The sequence below is a fragment of the Dromiciops gliroides genome, chromosome 6 (assembly GCF_019393635.1).
Source record: "Dromiciops gliroides isolate mDroGli1 chromosome 6, mDroGli1.pri, whole genome shotgun sequence".
Classification (NCBI taxonomy): domain Eukaryota; kingdom Metazoa; phylum Chordata; class Mammalia; order Microbiotheria; family Microbiotheriidae; genus Dromiciops; species Dromiciops gliroides.
The window spans coordinates 42,807,299-42,833,349 of record NC_057866.1 but is presented as its reverse complement, the minus strand read 5'-3'; the positions used below and the strand labels follow the sequence as shown (position 1 = coordinate 42,833,349).

The following is a 26,051-nucleotide window of genomic DNA, read 5'->3' as shown; positions in this document are numbered from 1 at the left end:
AAACATGTTGTTTCATGTATAATCTTTCTTTCTTTTTTGGGGGGTGAGGCAATTGGGGTTAAGTGACTTAACCAGGGTCACACAGCTAGTAAATGTCAAGTGTCTGAGGCCAAATTTGAACTCAGATCCTCTCAATCCAGGGCCAGTGCTCTATCTACTGCACCACCTAGCTGCCCCCTAATGAACAATCTTTTAAAAATTATTCTATTACTATGAAAGACCAAGTCATTCTGAGTATTATAAATACTCAAATCAAATATAAAGGACTTACAAAGGAAGATGTTACCACCTTCAGAGAAAGAACTGATAAACAGTACGGTTTCACATATATTTATAAATCTGTGTCAAATGATAGCCTTTTCTAATGTGAGGTGAGGAGGGAGATAGTAAAAAGAATATTAAAGAAAAGTAATTTAAAAATAAAAACAAAAAGTTATTCTGTGTATTTGAATCTGTTTGATGATGGCTTTATAAATAAACTTTATAAAAAATGACTTAGATTTTATTTTTGTTAGTCTCTTTTATTAGCTTCCCACACAATAGAAGCTGATATTTATAAAATAATTTAAGGATTACAAAGCACTAAGCACTTAAGTCCCAAACAACTCTAAGCCATAGAGAATTAAAGTATTATTTTCTGCATTTTAAAGATAAAAAAACTACTGTTCAGATGCTTAAAGTGACCAATGCCTGGCCCATAGCAGGCACTTAATAAACACTTGTTGATTGACTTGACCAAGGTCAGAAAGACAAAGTTTTGGAAACAGGATTCAAAGCCTGTCATGACACTGCTCTAAAGGCAGTTTTTTCTACTACATCAAACTCACAAGTCCCATTACCTTTCCGCATTTGCACTACCAGTCATCAATGAAAAATCAATTACTTGTACATGTATAAGACTAGATTTGAATTTTGGTCTTAGCTATGGAAAAAAAAACTATGGTACCCAGTTAAAGACAAGCAAAAAGAGCAAATGCCATGATTCATAAGAAAGCTAATTAATTCAATAAAGCATACTAATAGCTGAATAAGAGAAACAGTTAATTAAATGAAGGTTTATAAAAATAGTACAGAAAAGGCAAATAATTATGTGTTTCTAGTAGAAAAGCTAAGGACAAGGTATCTTGACTACTGCAATAGTTTCAATTATACTAAATAGATAGCTTGTGGATTACTCTCCTATTATCTAATAATTTTCATACAATAGATGATGTGGGCATTAGAGACCACACTGTCATAAAAAATTAAATAAAGAAATGAAAAACGATTAAAGAATTCTCAACAAAATCCACAAAATGAGGTGTTGCACATCTAAAATTCAATGCTTCAGCAAGTCTACCTTCGTATTTCTGTTTCCTCCTGGCTGGAAAGCTGGAGGCTTCCTTTACCATTTTCACGTGCGATGACTTTTTGTTCTTCATAGGCTTTCAGTTTTTCTTTTAGCATCATAATCTAAATAAGAGAGAAAACCAGTTGAAATACAAAAGCAACTCTTTGTTACTCTTCAAAACATAGTAATATTTCAACTGTGAAAAATCATAGCAGAATCTATAAGCAAGATGTGAGTGAATGAACCAGAGAAAGACCTAGTTAAAAGAGACAGTTATTAGTATGGCAAATTGTTACAACTAAGATAACTTCTCAGTAAAAAGAGTAATGTGAAGCAGATACATACCTCTTTCTTTTGTTCATTACAAATCTTGACATACTGTGTTATGTGATTATCCAGACTAACAACGTTACTCTTCAACTGTTAAAAGATGAAATGGATAATATTAACAGGAGTTATACAGACCTTGTCAAGGCTGTGCCCTATTCAGTCCAAGAAAAGGGACAAATAAGCTAAAACCCTTTAAGCAGGATTTTAAAGAAACCTGCTACTAAAGCCTTCTCATAAAGGAGAGCTGATGGGAAAGGAGTAAAAATGGGACCCAAAGATTTATTCATATTATTTGATGGGGCAGCTAGATGGTGCAGTGGATAAAGCACTGGCCTTGGATTCAGGAGGACCTAAGTTCAAATCTGGCCTCAGACACTTGACACTTAACTAGCTGTGTGACCCTGGGCAAGTCACTTAACCCTCATTGCCCTGCAAAAACAAAAAAACCACCATAACAACAGAAAAACCCAACAACAATATTATTTGAAAAACTCTTAAGATGCATATTTAATTTTGGGACGATAATACTGTAGCTGACAAAGGAATAGGGGAAAGGAACTCAAATATTTGTTGAATGGACAAGTCCATTCAGCCCTAATAAAACGTACATTAAACCGTATTAATTTGTTATTTATTAATTTGGAAGTTGAGACCATTTCGACATGGGCTAGGCCAAAATTTACCTTTGTAGTACCTGAAAAATTTACCTTTGCAGTACTCTTCCCTCCCAATAAAATATGATTTGTTAAGCAAACTGATCAATCATATAAATGAGATGTAACAGCAAATACTTTTGGGTTTTTTTGTTTTGTTTTGTTTTGTTTTGCAAGGCAATGAGGGTTAAGTGACTTGCCCAGGGTTATACAGCTAGTAAGTGTCAAGTGTCTGAGGCTGGATTTGAATTCAGGTCTTCCTGAATCCAGGGCTGGTGCTTTATCCACTGTACCACCTAGCTGCCCCTACAGCAAGCACTTTTTCGAGGCCTTTGGGATAAAATGATAAAGTGTAGCCCGTGCTTCCAACATGCTTGTGCTACACACCAAGGAGTAGGTAGTAAGTACCCAAGGTAGGGTGTGATGGGAGAAAGTAGAGTTTCAGCCAAAGGGATCTTGGAGAATTTAAGGAGGGAGAGGAGCCCATGGTTGGCTCGAGTGGTGGTGATGAACCTTAAAGAAAGTTTTGGAAGGTAGTGATAAGGAAAAGGTACATTCTGGATCTGGGCAGGTACAGGTTTTAGAATGGACAGAGGTGGGAAATAAGCTGGGAGAGAGGTAGAACATGAAACTCTCTGAAAGTCTACATTTCCAATTACTTTACCAATTCTCCCTTACACATCACTGATATGCTTTTTATTTAATCCTATTCACAATAAAAAAACCTTGACTCAGTCATTATGACGATGATGGCAAATGTCCCTCTTTGCTCACTAATCAACATCCCCCACATGGTGATTAATCTTCTGGAAACGAACCTCTCTGAACTTAGTGATTATCCAGATGCCATCTTTTGCCAAGGCTGTCTTGAGGCCCTTGTGTCTGTTTGTGTTTGCCAGGATTTGTTTTCTGCTAGCCTAGCCTCTGACAACTTAGACACATCTAGTCAGCACAATGAGGTCTAAAGTTTAATTCCGCAGAGAATAAAGATATACTAAAAAAGAAAGCTAGAAAAAAGATTGTTGCTAATTCTTGGACTAGGGCTTTAACAGATGAGTCTGCTCCATGTTTCCAAGTTCAAATACCTGACATTTTGTTTCTTTACTTCTCGGGTGACTTATATCCTGTCTTCCAAGCAGTTTGGAGCAAATTTTAAAATAAATCTTGCCCATCCCTTCTCATGCTAATGAATCTAGGATTCTGTGATGGCTATGATCATGACACGAGCCATACTTGTATAGAATGTGCTGTATATGGAATTCCACATTAGTGCAGAATTGGAAGCTCAGAGCTCTTCCAGTATTTGAAAGCAGTTATCCTGTCTCCACTGAAGGTTTCTTCTCTTCAGGTTAAACTGATTCTCACATGGGATGATCTCACAGGCTTTTACTTTCCCTACCCAGACTGTCCTCCTGCAGCTTACCTACGCCTTCATTTAGAGTTGAACACAAGACTCTAGGTGTGGTCGGACAGGGCAGCCCTGTTTTAAGAGAAGTAGGACACCTATGACTGTGGCCTAGGGTCATGGGGACTGAGAGGTAGGACTTGAATGAGGCTTAACAGCCTTCTGGGCCAGCCCACAGCCCATTGTAGGGCAGCATGCCCCTTCAGGTAGGCTGAGGCTAACTCATACTAAGCTTCCAGGTGATTACAACACTCTGGTTTGGCTATTCCTTTCCCATTTTGCTCTAATAAAACCAATTTTAAAAACACTTGTTCAATTGGATCTGATTCTTCATGACCTCATTTGGGGTTTTCTTGGTAGAGATAATGGTGTGGTTTGCCATTTTCTTCTCTAGCTCATTTTACAGATGAGGAAATGAAGGCAAAGAGGGTTAAGTGACTTCCCCATGGTCACATTGCTAGTAAGGGTCTGAGGCCAGATTTGAAGTCAGGTCTTCCTAACTCCAGGCCCAGCACTCTATCTACTCTACCACCTAGATGCCCTTCTCCTTATTTAGTGAGATACTACTGGAGTGTTCTCAACAATTTTTTGAAGTCAGCCATCCGCTGTTGGCTCTGCCTCCCATCTTTTAGGTACCTGCAAGGCTGATGAGAATGCCACTCATGTCCCATCTACTGTTACACTGATAAGGATATGAAAGAGCTAAGCAGAAGTGCTAGGGACCCTTCCTAGAGACCTCTTCCCAAGGTTATGTTGAAACCTTAATGATTCCTCTGAGGGACTGGACACTGAATCATTTCACACTCTAGTCATCATACAAGCCAAAGATTTCTAGCCTTTGCGAAACAGCATGAACAATTCTGCCAGATCATTTGCCGAAAGGTAAAATGATGCCCATGACATTAATTTACAGATTCCTGTCAAAAACAAAAATGAGCTTTGATTCATAACCTATTCTTGGTGAAGCCGTCTCTCTTCCTCCTGAAATCACCACTTCTTTGCTAGTCCACAAGTCATTCTAGAATACTTAGTATATACTAGACTTGAAATCATAGTGAGTGGCCTGCAGTCCAAAGGCTCCATTTCCCCTCTCTATCTTATTATTCTCTAAGGGTCCTACCCTACTTGATTTTCCTGATCCTTGGTCCTCTGTGAGCCTCTAACATCATTATGAGATATTAGGAGTTTTTAGTTGTGGAAAAGTAGTGTTTTGAGTGTTTACAGACATCATGTAGTCCAGTGGCAAGGGCAGTGATCTGGGAACAACCTTGGGTCACAATTGGCTGTGTGACTTAACCAAGGAAGTCATGTTCTCTTCAATGAACCTCAGGCTCCTTAGGATTAAATTGAGGAGATGAGACTAGATGCTTTCAAAAGTCCCTTTCAACTCCAGATTCTATGATCTTAACAAATCATTCACATATCTCTGGGGAGAGATACACAATAAGAATTATACTCATATTTGTGGATGTGGCCTCAAACTACCTTATAGTCTATTTGGAAGCTTACTGCTTTAGACAGAAGCCCCTCTAAGACCAGTATATATTGGCAGGTTCCCAAGGTCACAGGGTTAGAGATGGGAAGGATCTTAGTGACAATCTAATCTAATACCTTCATTTAAAAGATGAGGAAACTGGGGGCAGCTAGGTGGCATGGTGGATAAAGCACCGGCCCTGGATTCAGGAGGACCTGAGTTCAAATCTGGCCTCAAACACTTGATACATAGTAGCTGTGTGACCCTGGGCCAGTCACTTAACCCTCATGGCCCTGTCCAAAAAAAAAAAAAAAAAAAAAGGAGGAAACTGAGGTGCCGGAAGTTTAAGTGATTTGCCAAAAGTCAAACAGATAGTAAGTGACAGAGGTGGGATGTGGACCTGGTCTTCTGACTCCAGGGAGGGCTCATTTTATTGCTAAGAAAGATGGAGAGAGAACCCTGAGTTCTCAGGATCTGGCAGGTTCAACCAGGCCAGAAAGGCTTTTAAAAGTCTGGTTATAAATTCTTGGCTGTCAAAGACTGTAAGAATCAGAAGAGGAGACTCTAGGTAATGATCTTTTTTTGAATAATGGTAGCTCATGAAACAGATGAAAACTACCCTATAGCTTTCCATCTTATGGGGATATTTTTCCCTTCTGCTGTGGTAATAGTGAAGTTGGAGAAGAGGGAGAAAGAGGGCTAGACACAAGTAATAATGATAGTTAAAATTTTTTAAATATATAAAAATATTTGTATAACCAAAAGTTTGAGAAACATAACTTGCTAGTAATGCTACTCAAAATAGCCTAAGTTAATATTTCTTCAGGTATCCTAATGGATCAATAAAACCAAGCAGTGACTCAAGAATCCTTTCTACCCAATTCAACAGTAAGGCAAAATGAAGAAAGTCTCCCCAAGTAGTTCTCAGGCTACTGATGCTCCCCCTAAATAAGATTCTCAATAGAACAACAAGCACATTGATAATCCTTTCACAAGTGTAGTAGTGTAAATTCACTTACAGAAGATTTAATGTCTTTTGCACGGTTGGCATACTTGAGAGTGTTATACGTGTCATCATAGAACATAGAAGAAGGACTAACAGCAGCTATCATGATAGTTTGACAGTTTCCTCCGAGGGAATCCTTTAACAAGCGAGTTAGCTTGCTATTTCTGTAAGGAATATGCTGATTTTTTCTCTGAAAGAACAAAAATGTGTCATTTTTCACATTCAAATGTAATCCACTTGCCAAGTCATTTTGAGACTCTCAGCCCTGTTCAACCTTGCCCACACTTATCACCCCAGAACAAAGCAAGGGTGGTCAATGAGGTCGAGGGAGAAAATAATTCAGGTAGGTAAGAGGCAAAACATAAACTCATGCATGTATGTGTGTAATAAAGTTCTTTATGGACATTTCCCCTTCTCTTTCTTAAGGATTCCTACGCCTTTCCTTTCAGGGAATAAAGGAAAACCAAATAAAATGTGAAAATAAACTAAATCTGCCCCCTTTCACTAGAAACCTGTCTATCATACAAACCAATAAAGCTTTGCAAGTTCATTCGCCTGTTTCCCTACACAGATATCACACTGTAAAAGATGTAAAACTACTGTGGGTCAGGAGGGACAGCTGACTTGTGGTCCCATGAAGGTTATTAGAATGAACAAAAAAAGTATTAAAAGAAGATTCAATAACTAGAATTTTAATTCAAAATGAAAACACAGTAGAAGGAAAGAATATGTTGGTCTGATGGAATTTCTGCAGCCATCTGATTCAATCCATAATGCCTTTGGATATTTGCCTTTCGTTCTTGGGAAAACATATTTGTAATTTGAAAATATTCATAGTGAATATGAAAGCTCTAGTCTAGTAATCAATTAAAATTTTAAAATAATTTTAAAACAAGTAAGGAGCATGTCAGATGCACATAAGGCATGTGAATGCCTACATTATGTGTGTGATAAATATATCTTAAAAAGAGTTAAAATGTTAATAAATATTAATCTCCTTCAAAATTACCCAATTTTGGCCTTCTTTATGAAAGCTAAGAGTTTTATACATTTTAGTTAGATTTCTCCCAGGATGAAGACTATTCCATATAAGGCATATTTGTTACTTTTAGTTAAATTGACACCTATTAGAAGAGAAACTAAAAACATGTGCTACCTGACAGATTATACTCTGAGGGAACAGAAATATATGTAAAAACCTGTTTATCAGCTTGAAAGCTTGTTGGGAATGAAGCAGTGTACTTTGTGGTTAATGGGGCCATTGTTCTCACATGAAATTACAACACGTTGTATATGATGTATGCTCACAGTACCAACCTTGCCATCCGCTAAGGCATTGATGACATTTCCAAGGGCTAAAAGGGACTGATTGATGTTTGCGCCTTCCCTAAAACGGCTTCCTCTGGCATTTGTGGCACTGGCACGTTCAGATCCCGCCAGGTCAATGAGACACATTTTTGCAATACGGACATTTTGATTTATACTTGCTGTTTTGTCTTGTTGTCTTAAGTAAATCTTTTATAAAATACAGGGGGGAAAATCACAGAAAATTAAAAGGGAAAAGCAATACATAAAAAGCAATGTCAGTAAGTATCTACTTTGTGATAGGTACTCTGCTAAGTGCAAAGGATATAAAGAAAAGCAAAAGGTAGTCTCTGCCCTCAAGGAGCTTACAATCTAATACTAGAGTCAACAACAACAACAACAAAATTATGTACAAACAAGCTACATACAGGATAAATTGGAAATAACCAACAGATGGAAGGCACTATAAGAGGGAATGGGAAAGGTGTCCTGTAAAGGTGGGATTTTAGCTGAGTCTTAAAGAGACTAGTATCACTGGATCACAGAGTACATGGGAAGGTATAAGGTTCAACTAAAATAGTACTTTATCAGCTTTAAGCAAACTAAAATGCAATACAAATTTCCCATTATTATCAAAATTAATAAAAATAGAAAAAAAGCCTCACTAGGAGCAGTATGGTAATAACTTTACGTATATGTACCATATAGCAAATGATCATGGATCTCAAATAAGGGCAAAATAACTGCTATTGATGGTAAGTGGTACTTCTTGGCCCAGAATTCAAAACAAGGGGTTGAAGCTGAGGAGGGGACATAACACCCTAGATAAGTAAATCCAATGTGAAGAGAAAGTGGAGGTCTGGGGAAGCTTGACAGCAGCACTGACGTGAGCTGAGCCTGGAGGTGAACAGAAGAAGAAAGGAAGAGGGAATACTTTATAGACAATGCAGGTAAATTGTGTGAATGCCCCAAGTCGGGCAGCAGCCTGGATAAAATCAGGCTGCAAAGGCAGGCCGATGCCAGATGACTAAGGTGATTAGAGTCAAATAAGAATCTGATACACATCATGGGTTTGTAGAGAAGAGACTTCAAAGTGTTACAGAGGAAGGGGCAGGCAGAATCTCATGGATTAAAATTCTGCAGAGGCCAAGGAAAAGTGGAACGTATGAAATCCTGAAGACAAAAAAGAAAATAATTCCTAGGACAAAGAAAACGAGAACTGTTTAACAAGGCTACTGTGGTTCACAGGAAAACTTACCACCTAATTTAAGAGTTTTTAAAAAGGCACGTAGAGAAGATGGACTCAAAGGTGGGTAGTATTTAATGGTATGTTCTTTCTTTAACCATGTCAGGCACACAAAAGCTCAGAAAGAGCTGAGGTTGGCGAGGAAATGGAAAGAACAAAAATGGCTAAAACTTTATTGGGGAAAACAGAAGGTGAAAGGAAGGGATAGATGCTCAGGAAGGATGGGCTGATGATACCTCATAGTGAAAGAGAAAAGGCAAAGCTGCTCAATGCTATATTTTGCTTCCTTTTTTCTGCTAAGAAGAATAATTTCTGGACTGGAAAGGATAAAACAGAGAAGGCTAAAGGGAAGACGATAGCTAAAATCAATCAATTAATCATTTAGTCATAAGGAGTTAGTAAGACAATCAAGCATCCTTTGCTGAGTTCAAGTCACCAAGCCCAGATGAAGTATATTTAGGGTATTGAAAACTGGTGACTATGAGTGCTATCAGTAGTCTCTGAAAGATCATGGAAAACAGGAGAGATGGCTCAGGACTGGAAAAGGGTAAATGACCTTATCTCCAAAAAAGAGAAGCAAATAATAATCAAGTTAATTTTACTCTGATTCCTGGCAAAATTCTTGAGGATTTTTATTAAGGGGATGTTTAGTGAACATTTAAAAAAAGGGAAGGACAATAAAAAAGTTGGTGTGGCTTCATCACCAGACTAACCTCATTTCTTTAGACTAGGCGGCTTGATAAATTTCCCTAGAATCTCATATAGCACTTGGCAAAGTTTCTCTTGGTGAAAAGATGGAGAGCTATCTGCCAGATAACACTATGAGATAGGTTAGGAATTGGTTAAATGCCTAGATCCAAAGAGTAGTCATTGATAGTTCAATCTCATCTTGCACCCTGTGGATCTGGGTTTGGTCCTGTGCTCAATAATCAGCTGCATGGCTTAGTACAGAAAAGATATGGGATTTTTAATGGTGATAACATTATGATATGCCGGTCAACAAGCATTCTTAAACAATCACTAGGTACAGTGGTAAGCACTGGGGATACAAAGAAAAAACCCAGCCCCTTCCTTAAAGGTGAGGACATTCCAATGGGGAGACAACTTGGACAGAACCAGGCAAGTGTGAAGTTAATGTGATCTTGGTCTGTCTGTGTTAAGAAATATCAAGAAGCTGGGGAAAGGGCATTACTAATGTTAAGTTTATTGGAATAGCCAGATCACATCTGAAGCATTATGTCCAATCCTAGCTACCACATTGAAAAAACACAAAGAAAAGCTGGAAAGTGTTAAGGAGGGAATTAGAAAGGTGAAAACCTTGAGTTCATGATATATAAGGTTCTTTGGAGGAACTAGGATTGTTTAGCTAGGGATAAGAGCAGTGGAATGACAGCTATAATCGAGAATTAAGATTGGATTTGTTCTATTCAGTCCTAGAGGACAGAACTTAGAACAATGAGAGGAAGTTGCAGAAACACATTTAGTTTTACTGTCAAGACAAATTCCTAACACTTAGAGCTATCCAACAGTGAACTGGGCTGCCTCAGGAGATAGGGGATCATCTCTCATTGGAGGGCTTCAAGAAAACTCTGGATAGCCATTTGTTAGGTATTCTGTAGAAGGTATGGATCAGAATAGATGGCAACTAAGCTGCCTACTAACTTTGAAAATCAGAGACATGAAAAACCAGGAGATGATAACTGAAGAGGGAAATTTTAGGGTTCACAACCAGGGAATCTAAGATATTATTATTATTCAGCCAATAACTAACAAAGAATCCCTCCTGCCCCATACCTGAAAAGAGTTCATCCAGGAATTGTGTAAAGACCAAAGAGAAAGATAATGCCATTGTTTTCAAGACAGCCCACCCCACTTCTGGCAGGGCTGAGTGTGAGGAAGTGTTTCCTGATATCAAGACTGAATTGAAAGCTAATGTGAGGCCCTAAGAACAGGGACTATCTGACTCAATGTTGTTTAGCACAATCCTCTGCACATGTGCTTACAAGAGAAAAAAATCTGGTAGCAAACCTAAAAGTTAATACAACACAGGTAAAGGCACACCAAAGAGGATAAAATAATCTCTCCTTATTAAACTTTAGGTTAAGTTTTCATAAGAATCTACATGCAGGGCATACATAGTCAATGGGAGTCTTGGCATTATGAGTATACATACGTTTTTTCTTCTATGTTGAGACTAACATACTTTTATACATGCAAAAATAGACCTAATTACCAGCACCAGTTTTTACTGAAGTTTTATTTCTGAAAAGTGATGCTGAATAAGTTATGTTTTAATAGCACTATAGAATCTTGCCACTTAAAGGAATCATATGGGCACTATATCATAATGTAAAGTGAATAATCATTCTATAATTATAGAGTGGATTTCCTTCAAGTGTGTAGCAGTACCATCAAAAGTGTATTATAGAGCTCAAATGTCTTTTCACCAATTAAAAATCTCAAAGAAACACAAACTGATGCTGGAGTCTGACAAAGGCACAAATCAGAACTTCTATGTCAGTACTAAGTATTGTTTATGGTAATATCTACTAAGTGTTATAGAACACATTAAATTATAAGTGGAAAAGAATTTAAATGAATGAATTCCCTTTGGGCAAAAAAGAATAAATTCTACTAATCCATTAACTTGAAAATTCAGTTCCTTATGTTTTAAAGAATTTCAGAATAGCATTTTAAACACTGTGATATCTGGGACACCAGTACGAAGATCTCTTTTCCTCACTCCTCACTTTACCTGGAAAACAGCATGAGAACGAGAGGAGGTAGCATTCACATCTGTGGGATGTTGGGTCCTGTTCTTGTTTCCATCATCTAACAACTGTAAAATTTCCTCAGACGTTTTAGGCTAGAGAGTTTTGGAAAAGGATTCATAAATTAATTTTCTATTATCAAATCTCAAAATAAATGATGTGACAATGGGAAAGTGACTTATCTTCTCTTCGTTTAAATTTCCTCATCTATGAAATGAATCAGTAGCACTTTGTTTTCTAAGATTCCTTCCATCTGTAAATCTATGATGCTCAGTGCAAAAAGTTATAAATTTTTAAAAATGTTGTTTTTTGTAAATTCAACTTAATGTCTTAGGGTCTGTGGCAGAGACACAGAGAAGAAAACCTGTAGTCCCTAGTGTTGAAGATATTTTACTACAATCTTAAAATTGAAAGGGATGTTGCAGCTAATTTTATCCATCACTCATATTCCTTAAATGAGAAAATTGAATTTGAGTAGTTAGGTAACTTGTCCAAGGTCACAAAGCAACTTGTCTGTGGATTAGACCCTGCTCCCTTTTAAAGAGTTTGTAAATCTCATTTTGGAAAAAGAACAAGAAATTATATTATTGTGTGCACATTTAAAATTAAATCACATTTTATTTGTGGCATGGAAACATAAAATAAATCAAGTGTACTTCACTAATTATAATTTTATATTTAATTTTTGAAATTAATTTCCTTTTTATTGGAAAAATAGATGGAAAACAAAAAGGAACTGGTGGGTGATGCTTTAAAAATTATACTTCCTATCATTCTAACTAAAACAAAGACAGTCTACTCTACATACCTCATATAATGTTAATCCCTGAACTACTACCCCTCTTTGGGCATCTTCACGGACAGCCAGTGGCCCTGAATTTGTTAGGAGATCTCGAATCTGTTCATTGTATACCTTAAAACAAAAAACAGAAATAAATGTTTAGTATTGGTTAAAACATATTGTCAACTTATGTGACTTACAACACTCTTCAACACATTTTTGTACCTAAGCATAGAACTCTATCTTTAAGCATAAAAAGATGCCCCCAAAGATTTTTTTGGGGGGCAGGGCAATGGGGGTTAAGTGACTTGCCCAGGGTCACACAGCTAGTAAGTGTCAAGTGTCTGAGGCAGGATTTAAACTCAGGTGTTCCTGAATCCAGGGCCGGTGCTTTATCCACTGCGCCACCTAGCAAGCTGCCTCCCCCCCCCCCCAAAGATTTTTTACTTCAAATTGGGACCCATTTAATTGTTCCCATCCTCCCTGGTGAAAAATCTCATTTTCATTCATCCCATCACTATGGCCTGACAATAACATCTTCTTTCTCTTATGAGGGAAACATAAAGCCCAGATGACCACTGGTTTACAATTTAAAATTAAAGCTAAAGTCATTGCAGACTAATTCACATCTCAAAAGTCAGTGACACAGCACTATCATTATAGTCAGGGATAAGGGAGGAGCTAGAGTCTTGCCACACTTAGGTAGGGTTGTTTTTCTTTTTTCTTCTTGTATTTTCAGGGCTTAGCATAGTGTCTGGCACATAGTAGGCACTTAATAAATGTTAAGGGTGTAAAAATCAAACCCATCATTGAGAACTGATTTTTTTTTTCATTTTCAAATTAAAAGTAACACCAATTTAAAAGTAAAGCTCATTCGAATTTCATCTTTAATGTTGGAAACAATCTTATACTACTTAAATAATTGTAGAATTTGAGGGTTGGAAGAGGCCTAAGGCTTAGGTAGGCCAACTTTCTCCTTTTACAAATGAGCAAAATGAGATAGTTTGCTCAACACAAGCTGGTGCTAACATGCAAGTCTGGATTCTTGTCCAGTAAAACAAAAGCATTTCTATATTTTGGAACTTCAGGATTTTTTTAAAATTAATTTTGGAAAACTCATTAATATGCTAATATCACAGGATTCTGAGGGGGAGTTGGTACAGTTCTTTACTTGAGAACATGTAGTCAGTCCCAGTGAGAAGTAACTTTTCCAAGATTAGCCCAGGACGAAGTAAAAGAACTGACTTTTGCACATATGATGACAAACTCCAAATGTAGCATTCTTTCAGATAACATTTCTAGCTAAACAGGTTACCTTGATTTCAAGAGAACGACCAATTTTATAATTTTACTAATTACCCAAAATGCGATTGAAAAATGGAAAATTTCCATATCATTACAACAGTGTCTCACTTGATAAAAAACTGATTTCCGCATTCTTGACAATGGTTCATAATGCCACTTCCTTATGAATCATAGTTCTTATAACCCAAATAAGGACTATTTCATCACTTTAAAGTCCCTGGTCTGATGTGGAAAGATTATCTCTTCACAATTTTTTTGCTTTGACATTTCTTACCACCTCACCTCAGATGCCCCAAGTAACCCACCAGAAAGAGAGACTGAAAAGCTCATTAAGGAGAAAAGGCCTCACACAAAGGATCCAACAAGGCAGAAGAGGAGAGGGCACCAAGTGTGTGGAACCTTCCTCCTTCCAGAAGCTCAAGGTTGAGAAGAAATCTTAGCCAGCCGCTGTTCTGACCCAAATATGGCTCCCAGTGCTTCTGTGGTACCACTGTCAGGTCACATAGCCTGAGCTTGATGGCCTCTCAGCAGAGAGAACCCACCACTCCCTGAGACAAACCATGCCACTTGTAGACAGCTATAATTTTAATGAAGATTTTCACTGGGCCAAGTCTAAACTCTACTTCTTTGTGACTTCAACCATCCTCTGCTCACAGTTCTACCCTCTTGGATCATGCAGTAAGCCAGATCCCTCTCTCAGAATACTTAAGGAGAAGTACAACACCGTTTCACATCACTCTTACCCCTCAGTCTTCTTTTTTCCTGCTTCGTAAGGTCACTTCTTTTTACTATCCTCGTCCTGGAATGCCTGGACATTGTATTGATTTCTAGAGTCTACAGACTGGGTATGAGGTTTTGACCAACATACATGATATCTCTGATCCCTTTTCATGACACCATACATTCTATCGGCTAAATCTCTGCATATCAACTATGCTATATTTATAGATAGGGAGGGAATCAAAATCAAATCACATTAATCAGCAATCAAATTAAAGGGGATTGAAAAAGAACAGCTTGATAGAGAGGAGTGTGGAGGAAGTGGCTGCCGAATTAGCAGGAAACAGAAAATACTATAAAAAAAAGAGTCATGAAGCTTTACTATGCTCACTTTAACAAAATTCTCCTATCAAAAAGGAGACCTCCAGAGAGCTTTTCCTAGACAATTTACAAGCATTCTGAATGATTCTAAAAAGTAACGATTTCCAACTTACCTCTAAGTAAGAAACTGTAATGCTACATGATTTCTCATCTTTAATCTGATCCATGGATTTATATAGGCCTAACATCGTCAGATACATCACTCCAGGCTCTTCAGGTGATCCAAGCATTGTGTGAGTCTTCCCAGCTCCAGTTGCACCATATGCAAGCACTAAGTTTTCAAAAAAGGTTTTTGGAATAACAGATCACTGTTATAACAAAGCACAACTTCAGGAAGAACAGTTTAGTCTTTTATTTTTTCTGGAGGGAAAAGTTAAAGGGGAGGAAGGAGAGGATACAGATCATCATTAATATAAATTTAAATTATTATCTGGTGATGAATTTGTCTGGTTGTGAAAACATGCATAGAAGAAGAAAAATTCAGTTTTGAATAAATTTAGGTGGAAAGTATTTCTAAAAACAAAACAAACCTACCTATACTTTAAAGCATGTAAAGAAGACTAGGAAAAAAAAGCCTTTTCAATTAAAAAAAATACACATATAAAACAGAGATTTTATAAGAACTAGAACTGGAAGGGAACTCAGAAAGCCAATACTCATTTTGGAGATAAAGTGAGGACACAGGGAAGTGGGAGTTCTCAGGCTTTCTGTCTCCCAATCTAGCATCGTTTCTACTATCAGAAGTGCAATGAGCTTTCATTTTTTTCTTTGAACAATGAAAGCAAATTTAAAAGTAGGCTCCAAGGGCAAATTTTAGTAAATCTGTAAGAAAAAGCTGAAGATGATGCCATGTACCTAAATATTTAATATTATAATTATCACTGATCTGGATTTACCCTCTGGGGAAATAGGAATTAAGAGAATTTCTAGGAGCAGTACCTAATCGTTGAAAGAAGAAAGGTGTATGTGCTCTAAAGGATGGAATACGGAATTTCTTGATGATTAAGGACTAAGGAGAACAATGAGTTATGTTGTTAATAGAGACAAGATCTCCTTAATGTGACCTCTCCACTGTAGCTTTGGGCCTCAGAATGACAAAGTATGATTGCTGATGTTAACTGCAGAAAGGTCCAGATGTTAAGATTCCTATGAGGCCTTGCATCTAAATGTGGAGATGTCACAGGTGGCAAAAACATGAAATTAGGAAGACAGGCGTATGATGGGGCAAATACAGGTAGTTAGACAAGCATGTCATCATGAGGCTATTGGGTTCAGTATTCAGAGTCCTAGGGTGTTTTTCAGCTGCCATGAGTTGGAGATGCAAAGATGGAAGAGGGAGTACACGTAGAGGTCATGCCACTCAGGAGTCGCTTGTGAAATATGATAAGCACAGGGCACAGCCAAGAGCTGTGAGCAGTATCCAGTCTTCCTAAGAGGCTAGTAGTTCTCCCTATTGAACACTGAAAGCCACCAGAGAAAAAATGGGAATACAATAAGTGCACTTATCTGGTATAATGTAGGAGGGACAATCTGTTTTCTTCTCTCTTTAAGTTTTCCCTGGAAGGTTTGATCCTGTCTTCCAGGCAGCTTATTCTCTGTCTACCACCTCAAGATATATGTGCTTACATTCACTACCATATGGGCAATAAAGAATGGAGCTATTCATTTCTTTTTTCCTTGATATTTATACTGTCTTCTTCATATCCTAATTAAATGCTTTTGCATAAGTGACAGCCCCCAAATCACTACAATGAGAACCTTGGAAAGATAGAAGGCATTTCTGAAATAGAACTCTCAAACAGGAAGTCTGCTGCTGTTGTAATGATACAACTCTTGATACAAAACAATACTAACCAAGGTTGGGTGTTTCATGAAGAAATCCTAGGGGAGAAACTATAAATAATGAAACAATGACAAATAGGAGAAATTGAAAATACTATGTGGCTACTTGTTTGCTCTACAAAAGGGAGTCATGATGGAATTTTCTCATTCCAGGCAACAAAAAGGGCTTTACTTAAGCAAACAAACATTTATTAAGTTTTTTACTGTAAGTCAAGTATCACTGAAACAAAGAGTTGCAAAAATCCCCGGTCCCTGCTCTCAAGAAGGTCACATTCAAATGGGGAGAAGACATACAAAAAACTACGTACATACAATGCATAGAGAGTGTAAGGAGTAAAAGGTTATTTTAGAGGGAAGAGACGAGCGGTTGTGGGCATGGGGTAGGGAGGTCTTCTGCAGAGGGGAGCTGAGTCTTGAAGGAGCCCAAGAAATGGAGGGGAGATAACTCTATGCATAGGGGACAAGCAAACTGCAAATGCAGAGTTGGGAGATGCAGCTCTGCTACAGTATCAACCAGGAGGACTTTCTAGAAACATCAAGCACAGATTGACACTTTGTCTAAATGCATCTTTATATGTGGAGACAGAGCTAAGAAATGAAAATTGGAGGAAATGATTTACTAAGTATAAGCTGTAATAATGTAACTAAGTTTCACATTCAGATGTTAAACTGAAATAAAATAACAAAGTACCAACACTGCATGTACTCCCTCTTCCATTTCAGAAAAAGTCTAAAATCTATAGATTTATATATATGTATATATATGTGCACACACATACATATACACATTGCTATTTTAGCACATATGCATTTTTCTAATGGTTATATTTGGGAGAAAGGTCCCTGATGAGAGACCTAATAGATTTTATGACAGGCTGTGTAAGTATGCCAGGCAATATGCTAGACTAGACCCATTAGACAGTAGAGACGCCCATATTATCTGCTCTCATTTTGTAAGCCAGTCATTACCAGAAATTCGGAAATATTTTAAAAAGCAATGTCCTGGTTGGAATAGTTTGAGTCCTGACAGACTTAAAGAAATAGCAACATATATTTACGAAGGAAATGAGAGAGAAGAAAGGAGAGACAGGTATACGTAAGTCCATGGTTTGCTTATGGTGGTGACTATGTAGAGCACAATTACTAGGCACAGTCCAGTATTCATCCTCTCTCCCTCCTAATTTAACCTAATTTAACTGAACTTAATTATCTTTTTATCTCACTCAGTTGAACTCACCTGTGGCCTAGCCCAATCACTGGCTGTCTCGGAACCATGAGATATGGTATGATAACCTTTCCATAACATTTTCAGGTGTCATGAACACATACTAAATTTGGCTTTGATCCAGACACATGGTGGTAAAAAGTGTTACACATTGCATAACTACCTCAACCCTCTATTACAAGTCTAACCATATAAAGGAAGGAATGTAATGGAATTTATTAATTTGATCATTGACAATGCTATGCTAAGGTTTAGTAAAAATACAGCAATTCAAACAGTTAAAGAAGAGAATCCAGCTTTCCAGACCAGAGTCCAGAATCCAGTTTTCCAGACCAGAATCCAGTTTCCTCCTGATGACATCTTACCACTTCAAGAAGACAAGAGAACTCAGAGACTTTATATGAACTGTTTTGCTTTGTTAGTTTTTACTATCTCCTTTCTGTTATAATATACATCATCTGTAACATGTACCCTCTGCAGAGGCCCTCCCTTTGCAAGACTAATGTCAAAGCGTCGGTTCATGAGGACAAAAAAAAAAAAAAATCGCCCCTCTGGACAAAACTTTCCTCTCTTCCTTTTCTATATTATTGTTCACATATTATTAGTTAGCAATAGTTATTATATTCTTTTTACTGTTCCGTCAAGGAAACATTTTGTTTCTTGAGGAACAACAGGGGGGACTGTAATGATTGGAACGACGCCACCTACTGGAGACTTGCTGTGGAGAGCTCCACCATGAGGAAAATGCCTCAGAGGCATTGTGGCTTTTCCTTGGCGTCAGGAAATGACGTTTGCTCAGGGGTGCTGTCTATCAAGTCTACCAGCCAATCAACTGGAGGAGCCTCCTATGGTCTGGGAGGAGACAGGAAGGAGGAAAGGGAGCCTGCGCAGAGAGCGCTGCTCTTTTTTTGGCTTCCGGACTTGATGGTGGTGGCGGCAGAGGACTTCACAGGAGATTTGAGGAAAGATAGGAATGCTAGGCTGTTAGAATTCTGTTCTCAATCTTTTTCTTTCTATTTTCCAATAAACCCTTAAAAACCTAAACTCGTTTTATCAGTGATTTTTAGTCAGTTTCCCCCAAACTGGGGGAACACATTAGAATCCACATTTAGAATCTTAAATTACACACTAGGTAATTGAAAACATAAAGACATACAGGCAAGAATAGAAAAAAAAATGAAGCCAAAATTGTTAGATTACCTGTGCAATTATACCCATTTAAAAAGCCATCAAGCACAGGCTTGGTGGTATGTTCAAAAACTTGAGACTGAGTGGAATTTTCATCAAAAACAGCATCAAACACAAACTTAAGGTCTTTTCTTTTTCTTTTTGTAATATCTCGATTCATAACTTTTTTCCCATGAAAGAAACTGTCTTCTTCCTCTTTTGGATCAAAAACCAGTAAGTGCTCATCCACAACATGGACCACCTTATAAAAGCTGACAGCTTTTTCCTTCTCATTTTCAGGACGCACACGAACAACCACTTTCATGTGATTACACACATCTTCTTGGGTGACTGACATTTTCACTTTCTCTTATTCTTTTTGTTTAATCGAATAGCTGATTTTTCTGAAATTTAACAAGAACAAAAACAGCACATGATGATTCTAATCAGTAACAAGACAATTTATTTATTTACATGCTGGTTCAAACATTTAAATATTGACAAAATATTAGGAAAGCCCCTGTTTTCCAGAGCTAAGGCCCAGCAGGCAAGCTGTGCCCTGAGCTCAGCAAGACAACAATCCTTTGCAATCACCCTCTGGATGAGCTCACCCTCTGGCAAAATCACACAATTCATCAGGTGTTCTCTGAGCTGGACAAGCACTGGACAAACTCAGAAAGTCCTGCAATGAATCAAGCTTGTCACATTCTTGCTGTTATGCCTCATTGTCAGGGCTACAGCTTAATGGGCAGCCACTAGTATAAATATTATTATCTCCCCACACTGTCCTGGGTCCCTCCACTAGGGGTGGGGCACCTGCACATATGTCCATAGCTTCTTTTTGCTTGGAAGCCATTTTCCTCACTTTAAAAATATAACTTCTATTTAATTCCTGACTCTCCTGTCTCTGGCCTGCTCTGTTCAGCTCCGGCCATTCACAGGTTAGAGGCCAATTCCACCCCAATGACAGTATATAATTTATACAGAGAGTCTGTGGTAGTCATGAGTGAGATAAAGAGATCAAATAAGACATGTACATTACACTGTGGAACAAAATTATGGCAAATCCACAGAATAATTTTTTTTCCCAAGTGGAATTCCATAATGATCTTTTGCTGTTAATTTCACTGTGGGATAATCAAATAAAAAGTCATTTAAGACTTTTGTTTTCTAATACCACTTACTATATAAAATAATTGGGCTGATAAGCTTGTGGGTTAACAGTCAAGCAAGAGCTTATATTTTAAAATCCTAAAAAGAAAGTTCAAAAAGGGGAGTCTGTGACTTTTCCAGTTGTACTGATATGTGCAAATTTACATAATACCACTGCTGCCCTGTAGTACTTAAGATGTGATAGTTAAAATGACTAGGTAAACCCTTATGAGCTTCGTTTCATCTTGAATTTAAGACATTCTACACGAGAGTTCTTAACCTGGGGTCTGTAAACTTTTAATTTATTTTTAATATTCTGATAAATTATTTTCTTTATAATCCTATGCCTTTGTATTTGGTATGTAATCCTATTCCTTTGCATTTCATGCATTCACAAGCATTCTGAGATGGGCTATGAGATGTAGGCTTTACAATGACTTCTAAAGGGTTCCTTGACACAAGATGGGTTAAAAACCTCTGATTGAGAGAGATTCTAGTAAATCACAGCTAAGCCAATACTAAGTCCTTGTCATTTCTTTTCACCAAGACAATAGTAGTACATGAATCTGAGATCAAGGTATGGACAGGAACTTTCAGTCAGGTCTGATTTGAAGAAAGCAAAAGAAGTGCCTTGATTTCTTGACCTTTTGTAGCAAAAGGGAATTGGTAGATGTGACCTCTCTGGGCATCAGACAAGAGATACTGCCAAACTGTCCCTACTTGGCTCTCAGATATTTCCAGGGTTACAAATAGTAACAAAGAGCCAGGACTCAGCTGTCCTAGTTTTGGAAGTAACACCAGAACCCCCAGATCACTGATTCAGAACTAGCATTGTATAGCTCTCCATTTCCTATGGAGTTCTGACACATTACTTTAAGTATTGCATAAACAATCAACAATGCCATTAGGCTGATCAGTTTCAGAGTGGTTCAATGAAGAAGCACCAGCTTAGCATCAAAGTTCCTTAGAATGATCTGCAGCTTCGCCACTTACAAACTGTATGACCTAAAGCAATTAAGCTTTGTGGGCCTCAGTCTCCTCCTCTGAAAAATAAGGAAGTTAGTAGAATAGAAGCCAGTAGAATAAAACTTCAGTTAACCTCAGACTGAAGCATTTTCTCTCATTTGAGCCAAGAGCCTCATATACTTCTCTAATAGGCACTTATATAAATTTGATTTATTTGTAGACATACGTTAATCTTCACTACTGAATTGTTGGGACCTTGAAGGCAGGTACCATTTTACAGATCTCTGAGTTTCCTCCATGCCAAGCACATCACAAATAAGTGCTCAATGAGTATTTGCCAAATCAAATGATCTAGAAAATGGCTGAGAATTAGAAAGTAAGTAAAAAAAAGCCTCTGAGTAGACCATACAGGATGTTCAATGACCTTGCAATAAAACATGTTTTTTACTGGCAAGGAGAAGCCTTGTCTCTCACTCAAAGGGACTGTTATTATCTAAGATAATAATACACTGAATAAGCTTAGGGGTTTTTTCGATTTCTATCCTATAAAAGATTCTTGTGCCCTTCATAAAAAGGTCATAGTAAAAGGCTTTAAGTCTCTAGGAACTAGAAACTACAGGGTAAAAAAAAGCCCAGGGTAGTTGGTGAAAGCCACATGGATTATACAACCACAGGCAACAAGGGGAACACTAAGCAAAGCAAGGATGAGGGCCGGCCTGACAACTTCCTATGGCTTGGTGACTGCAAACTGTAGGCCTGAGATAGGCCAAGGATGGAGAGACCTTTGATGTAGTCACCTTTCTCAGTACTGTGTCTCCTTGTTATCTTGGGCTGCCAGCTTCAGACATGGAAAGGTTTATCTGATCTGTGTGTTGGGACAGAGAAAAACCTACCCTAGGAGGATGGGAAGCCCTGGTCTGTGTTTGTGAGTATGGAGCCTGGGCAGGCTAGATCCCTAAGGGCAAAATGATGAAGGTGGTACTAAAATGAATTCCTAGTTTTTAATATCTCAGCAGGCATCAGTATCCTCTAGTTTTTAGCTCTTAAATTTAAATACCTCCATGAGATAGCAGTCCCCTCACTGGAAGGGAAGCGGTGAAAGAAGTGGTTACTATGATTCCAAGAGCCAGATTCAAGGGGAATTTGGGTTTCTTCAGTTTTTGGAAATACACTCACTCTTTTTCCCCAGAATAGAGACACATTTCCTTCCTTTGTCCTTCTAAATCCTACCCTTCAATTCTCACCCTGGAGACCAAGATCTGCTCATAAATAATGAATATCAGAAGGAACACTTTCACTTACCAAGTACTCTGCTCAATGAACTCTTTCCTAACTAGGATTCATTCAGTCCTACTGTATGGTCATTATGATGCTAGGTGCTGGGGGAGTCAGGAAGGGAAGAATAGAAAAGAAGCATTAATAACACCATTTCTGCCTCCAAAGGAGCTCACAATTTTAACACGGAGTCAAAGCATACCCAAATGGAATAGTTAAATAGAAATAATACAAAGATATCCATGATTAAATTCCAATGTAAGTGGTGGTACAGAGAGGCCAGGCAGGATTTTTTTGAGAAAGAAACCAATGGGTCGAGATGATATTCCCAGGCTCTTAGGCTGGAATGCTGGGATACATGAAATAAAGAGAGATTTTGGAGTTGGTTTAGACCAGGCCTTACAACAAGTAAATTGATCCTAAATCATGCCTAATATGAAAAGGTGAATAAAAGCCCAAATACTGTTATTGATTTGTCAGGAAAAGGGGTGGATCCACAAACTTTCACTCAAAATAAGTGTCCCTTAGAGTGGCAGATTCTAAACTCTTCACTCCAGGATTGTAAATTATCAGCCTTTTGTTGAAAGATCCATCCTTACACTTCCTTAGACAAGGGATGGCATGGGGGTGGGGGGAGCACTAGCACCTCTTATGTGCTAAGTGCTTTACAATGTTATTTCATTTGATCTTCCCAACAACCCTGGGAGATGGATGCTATGAAACTGATGAAGCAGAGTTTAAGTGACTTGCCCAGGGTTATACTGCAAATAAGTGCCAAGCCTGTATTTGAACTCAGGTTTTCTTGCCTCCAAGAAACTACATAGGTACTATGCTAGTTAAATACGCATTCCTCGGTGCTTAGGAAACTACCTTACTACTGGTGAGAAATTCAGAAATGTTTGTTCACAACATCAATATAGATTTATAGTGGGAAGGGACCTTAGGGGCTACTGAGTCCAATACTTTCATTTCAGAGATGAAGAAACTGAGGCACATCCAGGTTAAATGACTTGCCCAGGGACATAGAGCTAATATGATTCTGAAGTAGGTTTTCCTTATACAAAGTCAAGTACTACATCCAGTATAGCTCCTACCTGCGCGTCTTTCTCAGAAGCCATCGAATCTACCTGGTACCCGAACAATAATCCCCTCCGAAACACACTCATCCAGCCTCTGCTGGCATTTATCCCTACATCTCAACAGAGTCTGCCCCGAATCTGATCTTGTCCAAAACTTTTGGTGTCTTGCCACCTGACATGCTGGCTATCAGCTCTCTGACACGTACAAGTTGGACAAGCAAGCCATCAACAAAAATAGTGGCAGCCCAGAACTTGCAGACACAGCAGCTAGACCTTCACTTCTGAGCTAATTGCTCATAGAACCAGCCACACAGTCACCCTACAGTCACCTAGCTGAGAGCTCTCCATCTTGTCCACAAGAATAGGAGGAGAAATTTTCTCAAATACTTGGCTGAAATCTAGGTAATGGAGATTAATTGTATTTTTCTCACCAATTGGTCTAGTAATCTTACCCCAAAAAGAAAGTTGTAAGAAAGGAAAATTGATCAACACAGTGAGTGTCTTACCAGATATCAATTACAGCCTGACCATATACAGGGCTTATTGTATTCATAACAAAACCACACAGCCCGGCCTCACTTAAATCCAGTTCACCTGCAAGTCAAGACATCACCCTCCTGAGCTCATAGGTCCTCTCTGAGAATGAAGGATGAACAACAGCAACAGCAACGATGAAGATGCTAATGCGTATGATCACTGCATCACTTTGAGACCATTCACAATCTTGGTCACTTTCCTCTAGATGCTTTCCACCTAATCAATGTCATTCATTAAATGTAGCACTGAACAGAATATTCCTAGTCTTTTTTTTTTTTCCTGGTGAGGCAATTGGGGTTAAGTGACTTGCCTAGGGTCACACAGCTAGTAAGTGTCAAGGGTTTGAGGCTGGATTTGAACTCAGGTACTCCTGAATCCAGGGCCGGTGCTCTATCCACTGCACCACCTAGCTGCCCCTCACTGCTTTCTTTTTTAAATGTTTACGAATCATGCCTTTGATTTTAATTTCTGATTTTGCCAAAAAGTCAAAGTCAAGGTGACTGGCCCACAGAATTTAATCCTTTCTCTTTTCCTTTCCTTGAAGCAAGGTTAATTAACCCTTGCCTATGTTCAATTCAGCAGCACCTCTGCCATTTTTGATATTCTTTCAATCATTGAGAGTGACTCAGGAATCATATCCAGTAACTCTGAGACGTTGTTCTTGGCTTGGCAACTTAAAACTCGTTGAAGGCCATTGGATGCTCTCTATCTCCCTATTTATTTTTGGGTTTCAATTTCCTATTAGCCAATTTTGTTGAGTACTTTTCTAATCAGATCAAGTCAACAAGCATTTTTTAAGGCCTACTATCTGTCAAAAAGATAAGATTTCTTTTGCAAAGAAAATAAAATCAAAATAGGAATTGAGTAACTCAAATTTCCCACTACTGTCTATTATTATTATTATTATTTTTTGTGGGGCAATGGGGGTTAAGTGACTTGCCCACGATCACACAGCTAGTGTCAAGTGTCTGAGGTTGGATTTGAACTCAGGTACTCCTGAATCCAGGCCGGGTGCTTCATTCACTTCGCCTCCTAGCTGCTCCCCCACCACTGTCTATTAACATCCTACTAACCACCTTGAGCCTCAGTGCTTTTTCTTTTATACCACTCCTGCAATAGACAATAAAGCTTAAAAGTTTTTTCCTTATCCTTAGCATTGCTCTTAGCTTCAGTTTTTATTTGAGCTTTAGCCCTCCTGTTATTATTCTTAGCAGATCGTGTTGTAAAACTTCGTATTTATTCATTCATGCACTTACTACATAGGAAAGGTACTGCTGTGCTCACAAACACAAACACAGTGAGTCCCTAGCCTGCAGGAGTCTGGACTGGAAGGACACAACACACATGGCTCAGTCAATGGAAGGGAACTCCCGCAGCCATGGCCTGGTAGAGAGAGGTTATTAAGGGGTAGAAGAGAGAGAAGAAAGCAGGGAAGGTAGGAGGTGGCCCTTGGGGAGCCTTGGAAGACTCCAGGGATTTACAAAGGGGAAAGTAAGGAGGGAGAGCCTGTGTAAAAAAAGCATGAAGGCGGGGCAGCTAGGGGGTGCAGTAGATAGAGCACTGGCCTCAGACACTTAACACTTACTAGCTGTGTGACCCTGGGCAAGTCACTTAACCCCAATTGCCTCACCCCCCCCCCAAAAAAGCCTGAAGGCAGTAGATGGAATACTGTGTATGGGAAAAAGCAAACTGACCAGTATTTGTGTGTGCCTGTGTGCATGGAAGAGGTTAGGTAATAGGAAATATGTTTAGAAAAGGCTAGGTAAAGGGCTTTACTGCCAAACAAAGGAATTTTGTGACACCAAGGAACCAGTGACAATATTTGAGCAGAAGAGTTAACCGGGTCTGACCTGTGCTTCAGAAATATCAATTTGCCAAGACAAGGCTGACTGATTGTAGGGAGGGGAAGAAGGAAGAGGGATGGTTAAGTGAGAGTGTGATGAATCCAGATGGCACCTAGGTGAGAATGGTAGTTCCCCCAACAGAAACAGACAAGTTAGGAGAAAGGGTGATTCTTTAACAGCAAAGAATTGTTTCAGATAGACTGAGGCTGAGATGCCAATGGGAGAGCCAGCAGCCAGTTTGGGATGAAGGGCTAGAA

General features: G+C 38.5%; 1 protein-coding gene across 2 annotated transcripts in view; it reads right to left on the bottom strand.

Moving 5' to 3' along the window:
• Positions 1 to 26,051, bottom strand: part of KIF18A (kinesin family member 18A) — a 104,433-nt gene that overhangs the window by 70,246 nt on the left and 8,136 nt on the right. The window contains exons 2-10 of one of the 2 annotated variants that reach the window (XM_043971763.1): positions 22,362 to 22,438; positions 18,975 to 19,345; positions 14,821 to 14,978; positions 12,329 to 12,433; positions 11,505 to 11,615; positions 7,516 to 7,713; positions 6,212 to 6,388; positions 1,676 to 1,750; positions 1,340 to 1,452 (exon numbers count right to left, since the gene is read on the bottom strand). In XM_043971763.1, the coding sequence (XP_043827698.1) occupies positions 1,340 to 1,452; positions 1,676 to 1,750; positions 6,212 to 6,388; positions 7,516 to 7,713; positions 11,505 to 11,615; positions 12,329 to 12,433; positions 14,821 to 14,978; positions 18,975 to 19,299 (1,262 nt within the window). In that variant the 5' untranslated portion in view covers positions 19,300 to 19,345; positions 22,362 to 22,438. The remainder of the gene's footprint in view (positions 1 to 1,339; positions 1,453 to 1,675; positions 1,751 to 6,211; positions 6,389 to 7,515; positions 7,714 to 11,504; positions 11,616 to 12,328; positions 12,434 to 14,820; positions 14,979 to 18,974; positions 19,346 to 22,361; positions 22,439 to 26,051) is intronic. The other variant, XM_043971764.1, reaches the window with a different exon arrangement.